The sequence below is a fragment of the Poeciliopsis prolifica genome, unplaced genomic scaffold, assembly GCF_027474105.1.
Source record: "Poeciliopsis prolifica strain line A6 unplaced genomic scaffold, Auburn_PproV2 SCAFFOLD006, whole genome shotgun sequence".
Classification (NCBI taxonomy): domain Eukaryota; kingdom Metazoa; phylum Chordata; class Actinopteri; order Cyprinodontiformes; family Poeciliidae; genus Poeciliopsis; species Poeciliopsis prolifica.
In genome coordinates, this window is record NW_026562381.1 from 6,346,435 (window position 1) to 6,365,880 (window position 19,446).

Below are 19,446 nucleotides of genomic sequence, written 5' to 3' on the forward strand. Positions count from 1 at the left end.
AGCTTTTTCAAAACATTAATCATTTAGGAGTCAGCAAATATATGGAAGAAAGTCCAATGATGAAATGAGACCAAAATGTAACTTTTTGGCCCACATGCAAAATGCTGCATTTCACTCTGTAACCATCATCTTCACTTTTTGCGATGGTCATGGCAAGCTCGTGTTTTTGGGATGTTTTCTACTGGAGGAGCAGGGAAAAAGGCACATCAAAAAGGAAACCTACTGGAGGCTTCAAAAGACTTGATTTAGGGATGGAGTTTTATCTTCCAGTAGGACAAAAACCCCAAAATTAGAGCGGGAAGAAAAACCAGAATACAAATGCATTCTACACTTTTCACAATAGTGAAAAATTCTTGTTTCCTGCTTTAATCTTAACATCAGATCAAAGCAGGAAAATATCTATTTTTGTTGTTGGTAAAGATGTTGTTCTACATTGCAGGTTGGAAGAGGTTACCATTAATAATCCTAAAATAAGCTGAAAGTAAAGGACTATATCAATGAAACAAATGCAGTCTAAGACTGCAGTAAAAACAAATCACCTCCTTAAAAATAAGGAATTTTGTCAGATGCCACATTTAAAGATCTACGTTTTCCACCACATAAACCTTTCAAAGTAGGTAATGTACATATTAGAACAAGGTAAAGTACTTCCAGTGACATTACTATTGCTGTATCTGGTATTGTTCACTTGATTTCATTATTCATTAGAACATTGAAACTTGTTCATTATCCTAATGAAAAAGGACATCCCACCAGACATTTGTGCTTGCATCTGGAGCATTTTTGTTTAAAACATGTTTGTTCCATTTTCAGTGAAGCACAGGTGGGTAGAGTAGACAGATAGTAAACTTCAAAAATAATACCAGGAACTTTGTGCCCCAAGAAAAAAAAATATACAATACTCTACATACAGAATGAAATTCACAATTTGAAGCAAAATTAAAAGCAGACATTAAAAATATGCTACTGGCCACTTCTTAGTCTATTCTTAGACAAAAAAATTTAAATAAAAAAATAATAATATAATTTAAAAAATGATAATAAAAAGTAACCTACACAGTTTAAAAAAAACATACTTAAATATACATTCGTAACTCAATAACATATATTAAAGCATAACAAATCATATGTAGATCAAACTTTACAATTGAAATACAATTAACATCATGTCAACGTATTGAAAACAGCAAATTTTTTAATAAGACAAAACAAATAGCTTTCGGAAACTAATTAAGTTAATTTTAATTATGAGAATTGTACAAATCTGTATTTAGATATAATTTGATGGCCTCAATTCAATCTAAACGGAAACATTGAACTGGATTATTTTAATTTAATAAATGGGCTTTTATTTTGTTGTTTACCCGCCTCGATTCGTAAAAGATGCGACATCCGGTTTACCCGGAACCCACCATAATTCCCAAAGATGGCGGAGCAAGGTCCAATGGCCATAGCGATGCGGCTCCGAAATCAGCTTCAGTCTGTCTATAAACTGGACCCACTACGGAACGAGGTGAGCTGCTTTGTGTTTCAAGCTCCTTCCAAACCGAGGAAAGTGTACTGACATTGAAAGTACCAGAAACGGGAGTTAACGTGGCGTTTTAACAGGAGATGGTTGTCTCCGCTGCGCTGATGGAGAGAGACTGAGAGCGATGCTCGAGCATGCGTATACGGTGGGGTCCAACCGTGTTGTTCTACGGAGCAACGTGCATCAAAGCTCCAAACCAAGTGTTAAATTTGACCACTTCCGGCCCTGTTTTCTTCGGTTCACTTGGAAGTTTACTTTTTAATTTACGCTTTATGGTGGAGTAAACTGTGGCGGTAACAGACGCTGCGCTCGTTGGTTCTCATTCGATTTGGTTGTCGAAGTAACGGCGGTCCGTTTTGAGTTGCTACTGCTTCGCGCTCGGTTTGTAGGTAAATATCACTTATTTAGTCGTTGGAGCTCGGAGTTAGCAAACAGCCCTCAGTTCTTTCGATTACCAAGTTCCTTCTGTGACAATGTGTCGGTCTCCTCGGAGAAACGCTACTTTTTCAGTTTCAACGTGATCGCAGAGGTCATGCTGAGCTCGCCCGCTTTTCCTCCGAATGGTTTAATGTCCGACAACCTGAAAAACACTGTTTGCATTTACAGCTTTAACATTCAGTTCTAACGATTGTTCGCCGAATTCAGGAAGACCGTTACGAGCAAAATGGGCTTTATAAAGTGTCATCTTTGTCTTCAGCGCTGTGATTTTGCTCCTGGTAACTTCTCTGCAGCTGCTTCGCCTTTTTTTTTCTCTTCTGTTAAATACACCTATTAAAAGCTTTGAGATAGTGAGGGATTTGAGCACGATTACCCAACATCACTCTTCAAGAGCTGCTGTCCTTATTTTCGATGCTTCCTTGGTCCAACACACGTATCAAATGAATTGTTCATTTGCAGAACTCGTTGAGACGTTAAGGATGTATTTCTGCCACTTGAATTCGTTTTTTTGAACAATAACACAATAAAACATGCAGGATACTTGGTGACAGCCTCAATTAGACCTACACTCCAAAGTTGGGCAAAGTAGAACAACAGAAAGTTCACTTGGCTAAATTTTAGAGTGTCTCAGAGGCACCTCTGTGTGATCTGGATGTTTGCATGTTTCCATAGAGCTGATTTACATTAATTGGTCATTAAGCTGCTGAGGGAAATTGTCTCTTTAAATGAGGTGAACTGAAGTATGCGAACATGTAAAACATGTTAAAGAGGAGCAAGGAAAATCACTGCTTTACATGCATTAATACCTCTGATCAAAGCTGCAGAATATAATGAAACGAATGCATGATGGATGTATTTGATAGACTATAATAGCCGAAGCGCAATGCATTCAGATTTTGCTGTCATCTAATCTGTCTAGATTTTTACTCTTTGATGCAGAACACAAAAAGGAGTGATGGAAATCTGGGTTGATCACAATTAATATTGTCATCATAATATGCAGTTTTGACAGTTTTTTTTGGAAACTTACACCAAGAAAACAACAGGTAGTCCTTTAAACAGTCTTCAAAGGCAGTCTTGACTCTGGAGACTTAAAGAGGTGTTCATATGGAGAGAGAATAACAGAAAACTGTGTTGATAACCCAAACCTTGCACTCTGTGCTCTTTCGATAATTATTTGAAACGAAATAAGTCAGAAAGCAGACAAGCTCTTTATAGATCCTTTATAGAAACTCACCAACTCATGGTTTCTTTTAAGAAAGTGCCTGTGGTTTTAAAACAAAGCTGAGTTTCCTCTTGTGTAATATTTTTCTATATCTTTACTGTAGATTGTGCTGAGTGAACACGGCAGTGCTTTTTGCTCTCATAGCTGGATTAAGGTGGTCATGATGCTAAAATTTCAAACCCAGTATCAGTACTAACAAAACAACTCATTGACTTTAATGCAATGCAGCATGCAGCAATTGAATTGGGGTAAAAGCAGTGTAGTGTTTGTTTGTGCATTTCCTTTTTCTTGTGTCTTCCTCATAGGGAAGGCAGTTCCCGAATGTTGTCAAAAAGCGTGCTATTTCTATTTATTTATTTAGTCATGATGTACTCACCATGTTTGTAGCATTTAAAACTTCCTGAATCTAAATCTTGCAGTGATTTAGATTAGGACTTTTGGTGGTTGGAAGAAGTAAACATCATCACTGATAAAGACTTGAACAGTTTCTCAATTTTACACATCGACCAAAATGATGAGCAGTGATCTTGAAAGATTTTTCTTGAGATTTTCTGAAATTTTATTTTTGACATTTCCTCTCTATATCAGTCATTTTCAGTCCACTTCCAAAACATATTTAACATGCTTCCTGTTAATGTAAGTCTCACAAACTCAGAAGAGGAACTGTTGTTGTCTGCATGTAGCAATTTAGCCCATAATTAATTATAAGTTTTCCTTTTAGCTGCTTTCTTTCAAACAATCTGTCATAAACACACACTTTTCTCCCATTTTCTGAGTTGAATCACCTGATAAAATGGCAAAATGAAGAGCCTGACACCTGGAAAAAAAAAATAATCCTGAAACTTGACAATAGATGAACAAAAAAGGATGATGCTTCTCTCAGTTCCTGTTTCAGGATTTTGCTGCTGTGTTCAAATTACTTTAGGATATGGCTTTAAGTGACTGTTTATTTGCTCTAAACTGTTTTAAGCCTGACTATTGGCTGCCCTCCACTTGTGGTGAGAGTTGAGTTTAAAGACATTGTGTGTTGCAAGACGAGGCATCTGTTAATTGGCTGGGCTGTTTGGTCCCAAGACACACTTGTCTGCTGCCATCTTGCTCTGATTAAATGGTAACAAACAGGACTGTGGTTATGTTTGGAATGGAACTAAATTGAGACATTGTCTCAAAATAAATTGATGTCTGTAATTATTTTTTTTCTATTTTTTTTTAAAGTGTTGAATGCTTCTTCTATGGTTAGAATAATGGAATATTTTTAAAAAAGTGAAATACTGTGAATATTCAAACCCTGTGATGCTTGTTTTTTGCTTCTTTAGGAGGAAGTTAAGTTGAAGATCAAAGACTTGAATGAACACATTGTCTGCTACCTCTGTGCTGGATATTTTATAGACGCCACAACAATTACAGAGTGTTTGCATACTTGTAAGCTTTTGAATCTTTGTTTTTATTCTCCATCATTTTACTAAAATAACTTGTTTGCCTGTTTACTTCAATGTGAATTAATTATCTTTTTTTTCCCCTGTACAGTTTGTAAAAGTTGCATTGTAAAATACCTGCAAACCAGCAAATATTGCCCCATGTGCAACATTAAGATTCATGAAACTCAACCTTTACTCAACCTCAAGCTGGATCGAGTGATGCAAGACATTGTCTACAAGCTGGTGCCTGGCCTTCAGGAGAGTAAGTTGTTGATTTTTCTTGTGTAGAAGTGTTATAAGTCTTTAATATGCACAGGACATGCCATACCATACATGCACAAACATGTATGGTAAATTTTCTCTATTTTTTGTCATGTTAACACCACCAACTCTATTTTATTAGGGTGAGTAATTATGAAGCTGACAGGACATTGCACATAATTTTCAAAAATTTGTTTTACAAGCTAAAATCTGAAAAGTGTGGCCTGCATTTCTCTATGTCAGCACTTTGTAGAAACGCCTTTGCTTCACCTGGAAGTCTAATGGAGTGTGTTGCTACTAGCTGCACTTCTCCGTCAGATTCAGGATTGCTCTGTCCCGTAACACTGAGCAGCTTCCCCACTGCCTAATCCAACCACTACTGTTATTATTGTGCATGTGGGGGAATCTTGATGACAGTTTCCTCTACCTGAGCTTTGGATCCATGCAGCTCTTCCAGAGTTTCCATTGGCATCATGGCTGTTCTTCTGATTATTGCTCTTCTTGTTTAACATAAAATTACAGCAGTGATTTGGTTATAATGTGAGTTTAAATGGCAACATTAGGTTATTTGGCTTTTACAGCACTCACATGTGTAAGAATAAATCAGCCAACAATGTCCATCACAAAAATATTTTAGAAAATGTTTTTTTTTTTTTTTCTGTATGCAGTTAAATTAATTATTAAGATTTCTGCGTGCCATACCGGTGTTGAATAAGTATTATTTAATTGTGGGTCATCTGACGTTGCCACGGTAACCCTCACGTTTGCAGAACAAATTCCGGGTCACACAAAAGCAATGAGATGTTGCATTAAAAATGTCTGTGCTATGATCTGTTTTTCTATTTTGTATTTTTGATTTGAGAGTACAGTTGAAAACATAAAACACTGATACAATTTAGAAGAAAAAGTAAATTTTCTTATTCATGATTGTCAGTTGAAAATAGAACGAATGATGCATGGATAATATTAAAAGCACAGCTATTTATTTTCCTGTAGGAAGAAGTCATAAAAAAGAAACATATCAGCATGTTTTTTTATTTTTTCAGGTGAGGACAAACGAATAAAAGATTTTTACCAGTCGCGTGGGTTAGAAAGAGTCATCCAACCTGCGGGAGACGGTGGGTCCTTCTTTTGCCACTAAACAGAAATGTTTCTGTTTTTGAAAGAGCTCTGTATCAGAGTAAAGTTCTAAGCCTCTGCAGCTGAATTGATTTGATCGCTCTACAGCAGTAAAATCTAAGCCTTATCCTTTTTTCCCCAACTCTTTAGATGTTTCAGAGAGTGCAGCTCTACCTTTCACAAGCTTCGACCACTCTAAAGCTCACTTCTACAGATATGATGAGCAGGTTTCGCTGTGTTTAGAAAGACTAAGGTAAACGACTTCAAAATAAGACTGAAATGGAATGTTAATGTGGATATATTTACATTTAACTGTTATAAAATGAACTTTTGCAAAGTGTTTTAACACTCTGTCTGTCTTTGTAGTTCATCACTCTCTGGGAAAGATAAGACAAAACTTACTCTTCAGGTGGGTTTATAAGTACTCTAACTTATAACTAGTGTTGTATTTCAGTACAGATGTGTGTGCTTATCGAAGTTGTTGAGCTGGTTCTGGGTGCATTTAAACCAACAAGGCATTTCACAACCAAGAAAAAGATGTCTTCAGGACATAAAAACCGCTAACTGCTTAGCGAATACATGGCACATTGACAGCTGCTAAAGCAGAATCCAGCCTTCAGAGCTGCTGAACCTCTGCTGCTGGAGCCTCATATTTACAGAGGGGGATAAGTAAGAGAGTCACGTCACTGAAGCAGGGAATTATTCGTCATCTTACACACAAGCGGCTGCTCTCTTTATAACTTTTTTGTCATTTAGAAAATTGAATGACCCTTTGCAAGAACCCGCCTTTGTTGTTTTTTTTTTGTCTTTTAATTTTATAAATGGCTTTAAAATAATTTCAAAATGGAGTTCAAAGCATATTTGTGTTTTACCATTGCCTTTGAAGTTCCATTAAACTGTGCAAAATCTTTTAATAGATTATTAGGAACAAATTTATACACATAAAACCATAAATACTCCAATAATTTCCTGTTCCAGCAGGGGGCACCATGATTTGCTTTAATTTTTGAAAGAGGTATCCTTTACAGTTTACATTTCAGAACAGAACATAATAGTATGGTGTTTCAGTTATTAAAATGAAGGAAATAATCTAACTTTGGTTGTCATGCTTTCCAGAGTTCCTATGCTGCCTGGAAAGTTATTGAATCCAAATATTTTTTCTGTTTTGTGTAACTGCAATAAATAGTTTTTTTTTTTTTTTTTTTTTTTTTTTTTTTTTTTTTTTTTTTACATTTGTCTTTTTGTAGATTCCATGTTGAAGCCTGACTCCTGAAATCTGTGACACAAAGTAATTGACTTTAATTTTTATTTTTACATAAATTGATTGAGGTTTTGGAATTTTAAGTTCTCAGGCGTAGTCACACCTCTCACACCTGAAGAGCTTTAAACAGAACAGTGTTCATTTCCCAATTTGGTCCAGACATTTCCTCCAGGTGTGAATACACTGAAGTAAACCCAAAAATCAGATCAAAACCCACTTTTTGAAGTGGTCTTCAAAAAGTACCCAACAAGCTCAGGTACAATTTATTGGTGGTGAGAGTACAGATCTACCTTGATTTGAACCAACTAAAGAAAAAATATTAAAGACTGCATATTAAAGACTTATAACACTTCTACACAAGAAAAATCAACAACTTACTCTCCTGAAATTCTACTGTTGTATGTACAACTGCTGTATGTACTAATTCAGTTCCTGAGGCACCATTTTCTGCTTAGTTCCTGCCAGCATGCTGTAGGTCAGAAAAGAAAGAGCATCTCGTCTCCTTGGCTTACAACAGCATTTGCTGATGCCATTTCAACATCATGAAGCCTGCGTTGTGTTAGCTGTGTTAACTCTTGACATTTAAAATGGTATTGCAGTAACAGCACAAATGTGCACAGCAGAAATAAAGCAAGCAGGACTTATGAAATTGTTTCCGTAAGTGTCCCATCTTCATCTCTGCTGTCCAGTGGAAGCAATGATCATCAGCAGCTGCACTGTCCAAAAGTACAATGTGAAAATACACTGCAACAAATGATAAATAAAAGCGCTTTTGGTCTGGATCTAACAAGCAGACCATAGGACTTTTCTGGTGTGAACAAACCCTGAAAGGTTTAGGATTTGGGCTTGAACATTGTGTAGGAAAGCTGGCATTGAACATTTTTGTGGTTAGATTAAGTAAATATTTAGCTATCAGGAGTCCGCAAATTTTAATCTGTAATATTATTATTTGGGATGACTGTGCCCACTTCCTCTTGGTGAAGGAACCATGTCTTCACCTGAAAGTTATTTGAGATTTTGGTGTAGAGACTGAGTTTTATGATCATCAGTCCAATAGCTAATTTGGTTGTTGGGAGGAGCATTTGCTCATTGTAATGGCTCGACCTCAGCGTGAACTTACTCTTGATTGGGAGGATTGGCAGCTGACTTTAAAATCTTTCCACTGGTGAATTCCTAATAGCATGGAACTGGCCCTCTAACTCTTCAGAGAGTGATGAGCAGCAACAGTTGCTCCTCTTAGGTCATTCTTGAGGTTTTTCCTTCTTGGCAATTAGGATATAGCTGCCATGGGTTTTTCAAAATACCACATTTTTAAGGGTGTTTGGCTTCTTTAGGGAAGTTCATCCTTGTTTCACCTTAACCAGGTCTTCTATTTATGTATTTTTTAAACAAACCGTCATGTTTTTTTGTTGGCCTTTAAATTGGCCTGTAGAGTATTTAAAAATATTAAGAGCTTGAACTCCGTCACAGCTAAGGAGTTAAATTAATCACACAGATCTGCTGACTGATATTTTGGAAGTGTCAGTACATTCACTCATGTCCTCTCTGATCACTTTGCAAAGTCAAAATGTTGTTTATCGTTTGTCTAATCTTACTTTATGTAAGAAGAACATGCGGCCACATTGGTTCCATTCCTGCCTTTTTATATGCAGTTGTTTTTCACTCTAACCCCTCTGTGACCTTATAAAGTGGATTAGCTTCTGACGAGAACCCTCATAAATGTATAAAAACAAATCATACTCCTGGGTGTAATGTCGGATCAGTTTGCTAATGCAAGCCATGTCCTTGCAGTGTTCTGGATTTAAATTCGACCCTTAATAATTTGTTACCGGCTCTCCTCTCCACCCTCCTTGTCCAGTGATATTTACTGTTTTATACTGAGATGTAAATTTAATAAAACAGATTTCTGCCCATGCATGAAGAGAAATACTACGCCCTTGCAGTGCATGAGCTAAAGCAGTTTAGCTCTTTGGCTTTAGAGTGTTTAATAAGTCAGCAGGGAGCAGAAAACTTCCAGCAGTAAGCAGGATCATTCTTCACTGTAAATCTAATCGTAAAAGGAGTATGCTGTTCCTACAGTTGGTTCGTTTGGATTTCTGCTGCTCCAAATGTGATTCAGAATTGCAGTCCAATTTGCTGTTTATGAATAAGGATCGACAGCAAAAATATTTATGGAACAGTTTAAACTAGTCTTCATAAGAAAACAGTCTGCACTTCTAGTTGGACTGGCAAAACTTTTTTTTTTTCATTGTGACTATGTTGGTGATAGTATGTACTCCCAAGTTAAATGTCAGATTTCCAGATGATGAACACTTAAATAAATGGTAGTCTTATAACAGAATATTCAGAATTAACCATTGCAGAGGTCACAAGTTACAATAAAGACTGAGTAAAGATGATCTCGGGCTGGGCAATATGGCTGAAAATGTTTCACAATATAAGGGTCTCATATCGGTCAATATCAATAATTATTGATTTGGTTTATTGTTTTAAATATCCAAACTACTATCAAACTAGTGATGTGACCTTTTCTCTGTTATCCACAATTTTCTTCTTGAGTTGTTAAACTCAAGATCAGATCAGAAAATATCACATTTCTGATCTTTTTTTAATTATTATTTGTAAACCGTTATGAGGCAGGGTGCCATAATATGAACCTGCTCCCACATACTCTGGGCTATTGTATGTATTCAAATGAATATTCACAAGTTTAATTAGTTACTTGGGTGCCTCTGTGGAATTGTGCATTGTGTTAAATTTCCTAGCTGCATGTTATATTGTTCATCTCTTTTGGAGCTGATTGTTTTCTCTTCCTTTTGCAGCAGAAGTTTGTGCGCTGCTCTGTACGAGCAGAGGTGAGACACTTGAGGAAAGTCCTTTGTCACAGATTAAATGTGGAAAAACATCAGGTGAGTCGATGTCTTATTACTACATCAAAAATATTCCTAGTATTTCTTTAGATTGTTTTATGGTAAATGTTGTAAATGTATCAATCTCCAATCATTCACATGTACAAAACCATCACTATCTTAATCTGCTTCTACTTATTATGATACAAGTAGTTGAAAGTGATGCTGCCAAAAGTATTATTTTCTCCATAGCAGATGTTTATAGAGTGTTCATGTCCATGGCATGAGAAGCAGACTAAGGCTTTCTACAAACATTATAAAACAAATATCTCTGCCACATTGTTTAAAACAATATTGTACACAGTTGGTTTCAGAAAAATTTTCATCCACAGAAACCTGGATGTCCCTGCCGTTTGTTTTAAACATGCCAAACCTATAGGGGGCAGTGTAGCGCTAAGCTAAAACCTATGTCAGCCAATCAAGTTACTTGAAAACAATCTCAACTTCCTGTTAGGAATTAAACATGGAATCATGAGGTTGTTTTGTGTGGTAAGAAAGATTAAGTCACTTTTAAATTGCATTAGAATATAGAGTTAATAAAACATAAGACGATGTTAATTGGAAATTGTCTCAAAGCAAGTTTGTGACTATATTGGCACATTATTTGTCACAGACTGTAATTCGTGGGAACCTGTATCTCAGTTTTCCTGTTTACATGCACATAAAAATGTATTTGTTTTCCCTGATATCCGGCCATGTTTAAAGGTGAATTTAAACTCAAGGCACTTTTTACAGGAACAATAATAGTTTTATGAGGCTTTTTATTTCACCCAGATTGTTTGTTTCTATTACAATCAAAATTAGAGTGTCAAAGCATTTCTTTCATGTTGAATATTATCACCGTTATTTTTTTCATGTACTCTTTTAGTTTAACATCATTCACAGTTCGTACTTTTGTTAACTTTAAATTTGACAACAATGTTAATTGGTATTTTCATTTTGAAATATAGGTTTATATCAAAAACCTCAATAAAACCTGATGAACTTTGTGGAAATATTAAAAAAGTGAATTCAATGAAGCATGTGCCACAGTCTTGGTTACCACTAATTGCGCATCATTAATATCCTTTCAATTGTGTGTATATAAATATAACAAGCAATAGAAACTATGGGTAAAGTTTGAGCTAAAGAAAATGCGTACAGAAAAACTCCCAAGGTCTTTGTTTCTTTCTGAAGTTCATATTTTCTGACTGACTTCCACTTGATGAAAAAGCAGAAACCAGCAGCCAAAATATTTGAACCAAATGTGTGAAAGCAGACACAGAAAGTGAAATTTGTCAGTGAAATCCTTCTTTTAAAATGTTTTCGTTCCTAATTGCTCTTCATCTGTCTGTGTGGTCTCTCTCTGCAGGTCCAGATGTTATTTAATAACGAGTCTTTGCCTGATCACATGACCATGAAACGGTTATGGCTTTCACACTGGTTTGGCAAGGTACAATACAGCAAACACCAGCTGCAGCACCAACAACCGTCACACAGGCCTTCACACTGGAGTTAATACCTCTTAGAATATTAGTTGAACTTTCTTCAATAATAGAAACTAGATTATTAAATTCTAATTTGATTAAAACAATCTGTTTATTTATTTGCTTTAATGGGACTGCATGCAGCTCTAAGCCGGATGAATTATTATTAGTTTTCTAATATCTGTTGTTTCTCCTTCCAGGCTCAACCATTAGTTCTTCACTACACCATCAAGGACAAAAGGACCAGATAGGATTTGTTTTCAGTCGAGAGACGGCTGTAAATATTTTGTACAATACATATTCTATTTTAATAGTGTTTGTGTACATAAACTTATTTTCCTTGTTTTGTATTTTTGAAAATAAACTTAAAATGGAAAAAATAAAGATATTGCTGTGATCTATAACTCAGAGCCTTCTAAACATAATGTGTTTCAGCAACGGCCAATCAAGCTTCTGCTGATTTATGATTTATACGGAATTTTTTTTAAAAATTATATTTCAGAGTAATATCAGTTTCTCCAACATTTGGCAATTCAGGCATCAATGTTTACTTGGAATTACAAATACACATGCATCGCAGTTAATGGGTGAGACCTATATCGATAATCATGTTCAAAATATGTAACTTAAATACAAAGAGTAATTTTTATGTTTACTTAAGAGATAACTTTATGGCCTAAAAGCATACCCAAATTCTGTTTCTCAGAGAATTTGAATGTTATAAAGCCATAATAAATATTTTCATACAGAAATGTGATGATCGACACAACGATAGGGAACCCTGCTCCTTACTTATCAGTGAGTAAACAAGTAAGTGCTTACTTACTTGCAAGGTGAAAGGTGCCATCAACACTTTCCACAAGGAGGGAAAACCACTAAACATTCCTACTGAAGATGCTGGCAGTTCAAAGTCACAGATACAAACAAACTAATAAAAGGTTGTGTGGACATTCAGACCTTAAAGACCCATGTGTTCAAGACATGAACTACAAATGTCCCATTATTGTGTTAAGCCATCTCTAACCCACAGACAGAAGAAAAGGACTGGAATGTTCAGTAATCCAAATTCCTCTACAGATTAAAGTAATGTTTGAAGTTCTTTAGAAATCAAGTTCCCCTAGTTTGGAGGAGTGGAGTAAGACAGAACTGCAAGTTATAATCATCAAAAGGGTTAGAACAGAAATAATGCCTGAAATATATCCCTGCATGTGTGTAATTAATCTTTACAAAGTGAGTTTAAATTTTTTGAACTGACAAACTAATTAAAATTTAGTAGATATTTAAATTTATTGAGGCCTCAATGTGGTTTGTGGAAAGAATCTACTAGCTTCCAACTCATTCCTCATGACCTCTTACTAAGTTAGTTCACGTTGTAAGAATGTAATTCTACAAAGTATATATATTTTTTGCAACCATTCTTAAGCTGGGGATGTTCATCATGCAGTTGGTGTTCAGTTTTAGATGTGACAGAATTTGCCTTTTGTTGTATTTTAATTCTGTAAGTCCAGCGCTGTTGACATTTAGAGGCTACAAGTGTTGGTGTTTTTACAGGAATCTGAAAATGAAAAAAAAAAGTATTATTTTAAAATAATACTTTAAAACTAAGCTTCTATCTTGACACAGCAGGTTACTTTTTTTTAAATCATAGTTTTCCTCTTTAACTTTGTGGTCTGTTTCAAAGAAGCTACAAAGTTCATCAGGCTGTGTCCACATCATAGTATTTGCCTTTAATACAGTATGTTTTTCTTTATCTCCATTAAGTTTCTAACTACTCTCATAACTTTGTCTCTAAATTTTATTTCTGAGTGCTTTTGTTTCCTCACTGACACAGACAGTTTCACCCATACATGAAGATAATGCAGCTCCCTCTCTTAAATTAAGAGATGGTCATACTGTCCCATGCACTGCCTCAGAGGTTCAGACCAGCTTCATTTGAAATTAGAACACAGCTGAACAGGGTGGTTTCTCTTCAGATAACTTTCTCTCTGGGTAATTCACATCATGGATATTTTTCTAAACATGCCGATACTGGGATTTCAGGATTTTTCAGCAACAATTTTGCATATTTCTGTAGGAATAAGCCACATTTTTTTTTTGTGCAAGTACAGATCGACATGCAGCTGTTTACTGAGCTCCATGTGTAAAAACACATTGGTGAGGTTTATTTTTATTTTATCAGCTTTGTTTCACCTCAACTCTAGTGAAACTTTGCTGCCAGTTTTCAGAAACCTCCAGTTTCTCGCGAGAACACTTGAAACGCATGACTCCGTAATGACAAAATCTCGTTGATATTGTCTTTTGCGTTTCTTCCTAGAATAATTCTCCTAACTGAGCACTAGGTGGCAGACTTGGAGTTGCTCATAGTCCAGACAACCAATGTTTGTGATCTTCTCCAGAGGAAGAAGAAGCTCTGATAACCTGACACAGCCTGATGATAAATGCTACATGTTTCCAGGTCTCTTCTCTTTTAAGCAGACAGCATTTCGTCTTTGATGCTTCCTGAATATCTCGCAATTAATAACTGCCTGTTTGTTTGACATTCAAATGACAAACAATTGCTTCTAAATGACAGGTTTGGATTTAGATCGTTTTAATAAACTGCTCCGGTTTTGCACAAGGATACATTTTAAATTTGGCTGATAAGATTTTTTAAATCTTTGCCTGATTTTGATCATTCCAACAGAATAGCATGACATGGTTCCTTGAAATGGGAAACAAAATAGACGGGGTTGGAACGTTATTCACCAGCCGCAGCTCTGCGCATGTCCCTTCAGGCCCCTCATGTTAATGAAGTGATCCTGATGAACCTCCTGAGGCTCTGCGACTTTTTAGGTTTATGCTGAGGTGATGCTGGGCTAAAATAATTACAAAAGCGTGTATCCATGAACGTAGACCCTATTGACGGAAAGATCACTTACAGGAGAATTTTATTCAAATCTCACAAATTTTATGGCATGATAATATGCCATATTATTATAGCAAAAATGAGAAGCAATTATTAACAGATCAGTATGGTTAAAAACACTGTAGACATTTACAATCTAAATAGTCTAAAATCTATGTTGCGTTGAGTATGTTTTAGTTGCAAAATAAATGTTTTTGAAATTACGTTTTTCGACACAAGTTTTTACTCAAGTTCGTTTTTTTTTTGTTTGTTTGTTTGTCAAACGATGCATCGTTCTCCTTTATTTCCTGCCACTCAGCAATTAAAACCCTTTTTGACTTTTCAACCTCTGAGGTTCCAGTCGATTACCTCTATTGTGATCACCAGCCTGCTTTGGCACACACACACACACACACACACACACACACACACACACACACACACACACACACACACACACACACACACACACACACACACACACACACACACACACAAAATAGAAAAGAAAGGCTTAGTTTTGCGATCTATTATTAATATTATTATTACTACTACTAATAATTGTAAAATTTTATAATAATAATAATAATAATAATAATATAATATAATAATTGTTATTATTATTATTATTATTATTATTATTATTATTATTATTATTATTATTATTATTATGTTTATTTTATTTTAAATCCTTTTTTATATACAATACAAGCCGGGGAATATATTCTGGTATAAAAAATTCTATAATCTATTAATGCAACACAATCCTATATTACTGCAACATAAAAAAGATATGCAAATAACCACTTATAAAGAAAAATACATATGTGCTCCAAAAAGAGTAGAATTTTTGTTTTGTTGTTTTAAAATATCTGACATTTCGTGTGTGTGTGTGTATATATATATATATATATATATATATATATATATATATATATATATATATATATATATATCTATATATATATATATATATATATATCTATATATATATATATATATACGAAAGAATGAGCTAATATTTGCTGAGTTGTCTAAAACATTTTGTCAGTAAAAACTAACATCACCCACCTCCCCACCCACACACACAAACACACACTAAACCTTTGATCCCGCTGCAAAACTGTTGCAAATGGCTGTCCAGCAGCAGCAGTGTGTCTTATTTCCACCTCCTCCCTTTGGGTTTTATTCATTAGGCTCCTCACACGAACCCATTTGCTATTCATAGCGAACTTTGTCTCGTTTTCCCTGCCTCTTTTTAAACAAACCCGGGTTAAGAGTGGCAGATGCGTGGCCATTATAACCCACGGCTGGGTGGAAGCTGTTTTATGTGAGTCAAAGGCGGGTTAACCTAATCAATCATGTCGACCAGTTGTGTTAAAGACGATTCATACAGAAGGAGGAAGAAAACATATGGCGCAGGAGCTTTTCTTAACACCGCGAACAGACCGGGACCTTATTGTGACAAGATGCATTCAATGCCGGCCCAAATAATGGAAATAAAGGCGGTGGACGGCTGCTAATTGAAGTCACGGCACTTTAAAGCTGAATAGCAGGGGTCAGTGAATGCAAAAGTCACATCTTTACAGAGAGGGGAAGATTTTTAACTTCTGTCGGAGGGGAATCTTTGCAGAGTTTTTAAATAACTGCCAAAAACCTGGAGAGTGGAGAGAATACGAGCTTCTTAGCACTGTAAATTATTATAAGAAAAAAAAATCTACATGTTTCATCATTAATTTCTTATAGTGCAATAATGTCCCACTTGTGTCCACTTTAGGGAAACCACACATCCAGTATCGCTGAAAGCTGCTTGAAATACAATATAACCTTTATTTACATAGATGCTGATTAAATAGAACGTTACAATAAAATTATCGCGTAGGATGTTTGATCTATATACAGAACTCAAGCGGGTCGGAAGTTGGTGCAGTTGTTGTCGGTTGGCGCCTCTAGGAGGCCTGCATGCTTGCAGAAATTGAAAAAATACGGGCAGAGGGCGACATTAAATCAAATTAAAAATAGGGCTAATTTGAGTTATTTGGCAACTGGACAATGTGAATTAATGGCGCATTAAACAATAATTGCACAGCCTTTTCTTCGCCTCTAATGCGATTAACCTCTGAAAAATTATAATTTCTATTTAAATGTTGCCACGCTCTGCCTGATAGAAAAGCAGATATTCCCCACAAGTGTTGAAACTTAAACAGGAGGGATTCACTATTCGTCAAATTAATAAATTAAAGAGAAGAAATAAAAATCGGAAAATTATCCCGAATGTTCACATATGTGTGTATTCTCCTTTTATCAATATCCGTGCAAAAGTTTGGGAAGAAAAAAATGTCCCTTTTTGTTTTTCTTGCTGTTTATGAAAATTCCAGTCCCCTCCTGTCTGTTAATCGTCCACCTCAATCTCTTCATCATCCTCCGAAAACTCATCCGTGGTTTGGTCTCTGGATGAGGAGGGGGACTGTGGGAAGGCTCGGTGTCCTTGTGAGGTCGGGGAGACGCTGGGTGACCGGGCCCCGGACCCCCCACCCTGCGGGTCCTCGATGTTGTCCATGCTGACGAGCTTCTGCAGGGTCTGCGGCGTGATCTTCTTCAGCGACTCCACATCCGCCTTCATCTCCTCCAGGTCCCTCTTGAGCTTGGCCCTGCGATTCTGGAACCAGGTAATGACCTGAGCGTTGGAGAGTCCCAGCTGTTGCGCGATTTGGTCACGGTCGGCCGGAGAGAGGTACTTCTGGTAGAGGAAGCGCTTCTCCAGCTCGTAGATCTGGTGGTTGGTGAAGGCCGTCCGCGACTTTCTCCTCTTCTTCGACGTCTGCCGCTGCCCGAAGGAGTTCAGGTGCTCCCGACCTTGGAGGAGGGGGCGAGAAGGAAGCATGGGAGAGGAATCAAAAATCTGCAACTCGGAGCTGACCTCTGTTTGCCTGAAATTTAAAGTAAAACAAATTGCAACTTTTTCTTCCGAATTACTTGCGTTCATTTGGCAAACTTTGATGGAAGAGAAATGATCATTTTAAATACTGAAGAGTTAAAATTGCTGCAAAATTTAGTTGAACAAAAATTTTACAATTTTCCTTTTCATATTGTACAATTTCAACAAATTAATTTTTGTAGTTGAATATTGATTAGAGGCGATTAGATAGTTTTACTTTTAATATCTTTGTCATCCTTATCTGTCACCCTGTCAATCTAGCGCTGTATTTAAGCCAGAATGGTTGACTACTTGATCATAAGTTATCTGCCGTCTCGAACTGGTGTTACTGGAATTTATCAGTTTATAAGTAACGTGAAGCCTTGTTTCCACATATTAATGTGTTTTCCCAACACATTCCCATGCAGCTGCCCTGGCATGTCCTCATTAAAAGTCAAAACAATCCTCCATCTTCTTGCCTACATGCTGTCATTTAAAATTGCTCTCTTTCTAGCTTTTAATGAAAATCCATAATTTAATAAGGAAAGCGCGCAGCTACCTTCTGCTGCCTGGATGACGCTGACTTCCAGACCCTTGAAGGTTTTGCTGGCCAGCTCCTCCAGCGCGCAGAGAGGCGAGGACGGAGTGCTGATCCCGTTTCTAACCGCGTTGGAGCCCGTGACTTTCTCCAGCACTCGTGGCGGACAGATGCTGGCCACCGACTTCTTCACTGAGGGTTTGTTGAGGATATCCTCGATACTGAACGGCGTCAGCGGCTTGTTGGAGTTGGCCGGCGGCGGCAACTGGTCCAGCGGAGCCCGCCTCCGCTCCTCGCCGCCGGACTGCAGCACAGACCCTGCCTTCATGTCTTTACTGGAGGTCATCGCACTCCCGCAGATATCGCTGCTCTCAAGGAAAAAAGTTGATTATTTCATTCAAATGGCAGATTTAAAACGTCCACAAGCGTTTCCTCTAGAGCTCGGGGCTCTGGTAGAACTCCGCTGTAGCTCAATGCTTCGAGTCCAAAGCTGCAAACTTAGCTCGCCTGAGAGCCTTCCTCCAAAATAACCATGCTTCGGGCGTAGTTGCAGAGGCAGCCGCGCTTTATTCCCCTCAGAGCGTCCTGATTCCTCTGCCAAACTCCATGCGGATCTTTAGAAAGTGGATGACTGGAGGTGGTGAATCCCTGAAAGGGGGAGAAGAGGGGGAAAGGCTTCCAGGCACCAAGAAAAGCAAAGCGACTGCTAACGACTTATTGTTGATTGGGCGAAGTTCAATTAGAGAAACACTACACCACCTGGTGACCCGCTGCTGCGTCTTAAAGGGCCGGAGCAGAAGAACTAATTGGACGTGGGGAATAGGAGGAGTCTGGTGCTGCCTTCAAATGTTTATGCATCTGTTTCCCTCTGTTGCTGTAGTCCTGTAGAAAAGCAGAGTCGATGGCCAAATCAAAGCACGTTTTCATCATGGAAAAAGGATTGAAACAAAAGCAAGCTTCATACCTCTGTCATATTCTTGCGTAATTGTGCATCGAGAGGTTTGCATAATGTGCGAATGTGGCCCCCTGTTGCACATGGACTTAAAATCAAGCTCCAAAAGAACATTTTAGCCTATTTCCACGCATACCAATAATTTTAGCGTAAATAATATTATTTTTAGTGTTTATTTATTATGGCAAGAAAAAGCCTGTAATCTGAGAATAAATACGCGTAAGGAATGTTGTATTTTTATCCATTTTCTACTCATTTAATAATGTATGACCTTATGAATCTCTGGAAAAATCATCCAAGGAAAACACATTTAAATTAATTCAAACGAATATGAAGTAGGAGGGAAAAATAAAAATATCATTGTTTTTGCTTTTCCCGTTTTGTGTGAGATGTTATTTTACTGCCGGTATTTCAGCCATGCTCCAGTTTGTCCCCGCAGGTGGAATCCAGTGTAACTCAATATGCGGTAGCGTGAAATAAGCGAGTAATAAAGGTGACGCCGTGCTATGGCTTCCAGTCTGACGACGCAG

At 37.0% G+C, this 19,446-nt stretch overlaps 2 protein-coding genes across 3 annotated transcripts; one reads left to right on the plus strand and one right to left on the minus strand.

The window, feature by feature from the left end:
* The first annotated feature begins 1,377 nt into the window (after positions 1-1,377).
* LOC129360492 (polycomb group RING finger protein 1) lies at positions 1,378-12,009 on the plus strand. Of its 2 annotated transcripts, none has more exons than XM_055030770.1 (9): positions 1,378-1,513; positions 4,508-4,613; positions 4,719-4,871; positions 5,917-5,988; positions 6,140-6,242; positions 6,356-6,398; positions 10,076-10,159; positions 11,511-11,591; positions 11,826-12,009. In XM_055030770.1, exons 1-9 carry the CDS (start codon positions 1,427-1,429, stop codon positions 11,874-11,876), a joined length of 780 nt encoding a protein of 259 aa, XP_054886745.1. In that variant the 5' UTR covers positions 1,378-1,426; the 3' UTR covers positions 11,877-12,009. The 2 variants fall into 2 exon arrangements, with proteins under 2 accessions (XP_054886745.1, XP_054886744.1); XM_055030769.1 differs by having other exon boundaries at positions 1,379-1,513; positions 10,073-10,159.
* A 4,315-nt stretch (positions 12,010-16,324) lies between these two features.
* Positions 16,325-18,702, minus strand: LOC129360491 (transcription factor LBX2). The gene is made up of 2 exons (XM_055030768.1): positions 17,986-18,702; positions 16,325-17,365 (listed from the first exon to the last, which is right to left on the minus strand). The coding sequence occupies exons 1-2, from the start codon at positions 18,308-18,310 to the stop codon at positions 16,902-16,904; spliced, it is 789 nt and encodes a 262-aa protein (XP_054886743.1). The 5' UTR covers positions 18,311-18,702; the 3' UTR covers positions 16,325-16,901.
* Positions 18,703-19,446: the final 744 nt, after the last annotated feature.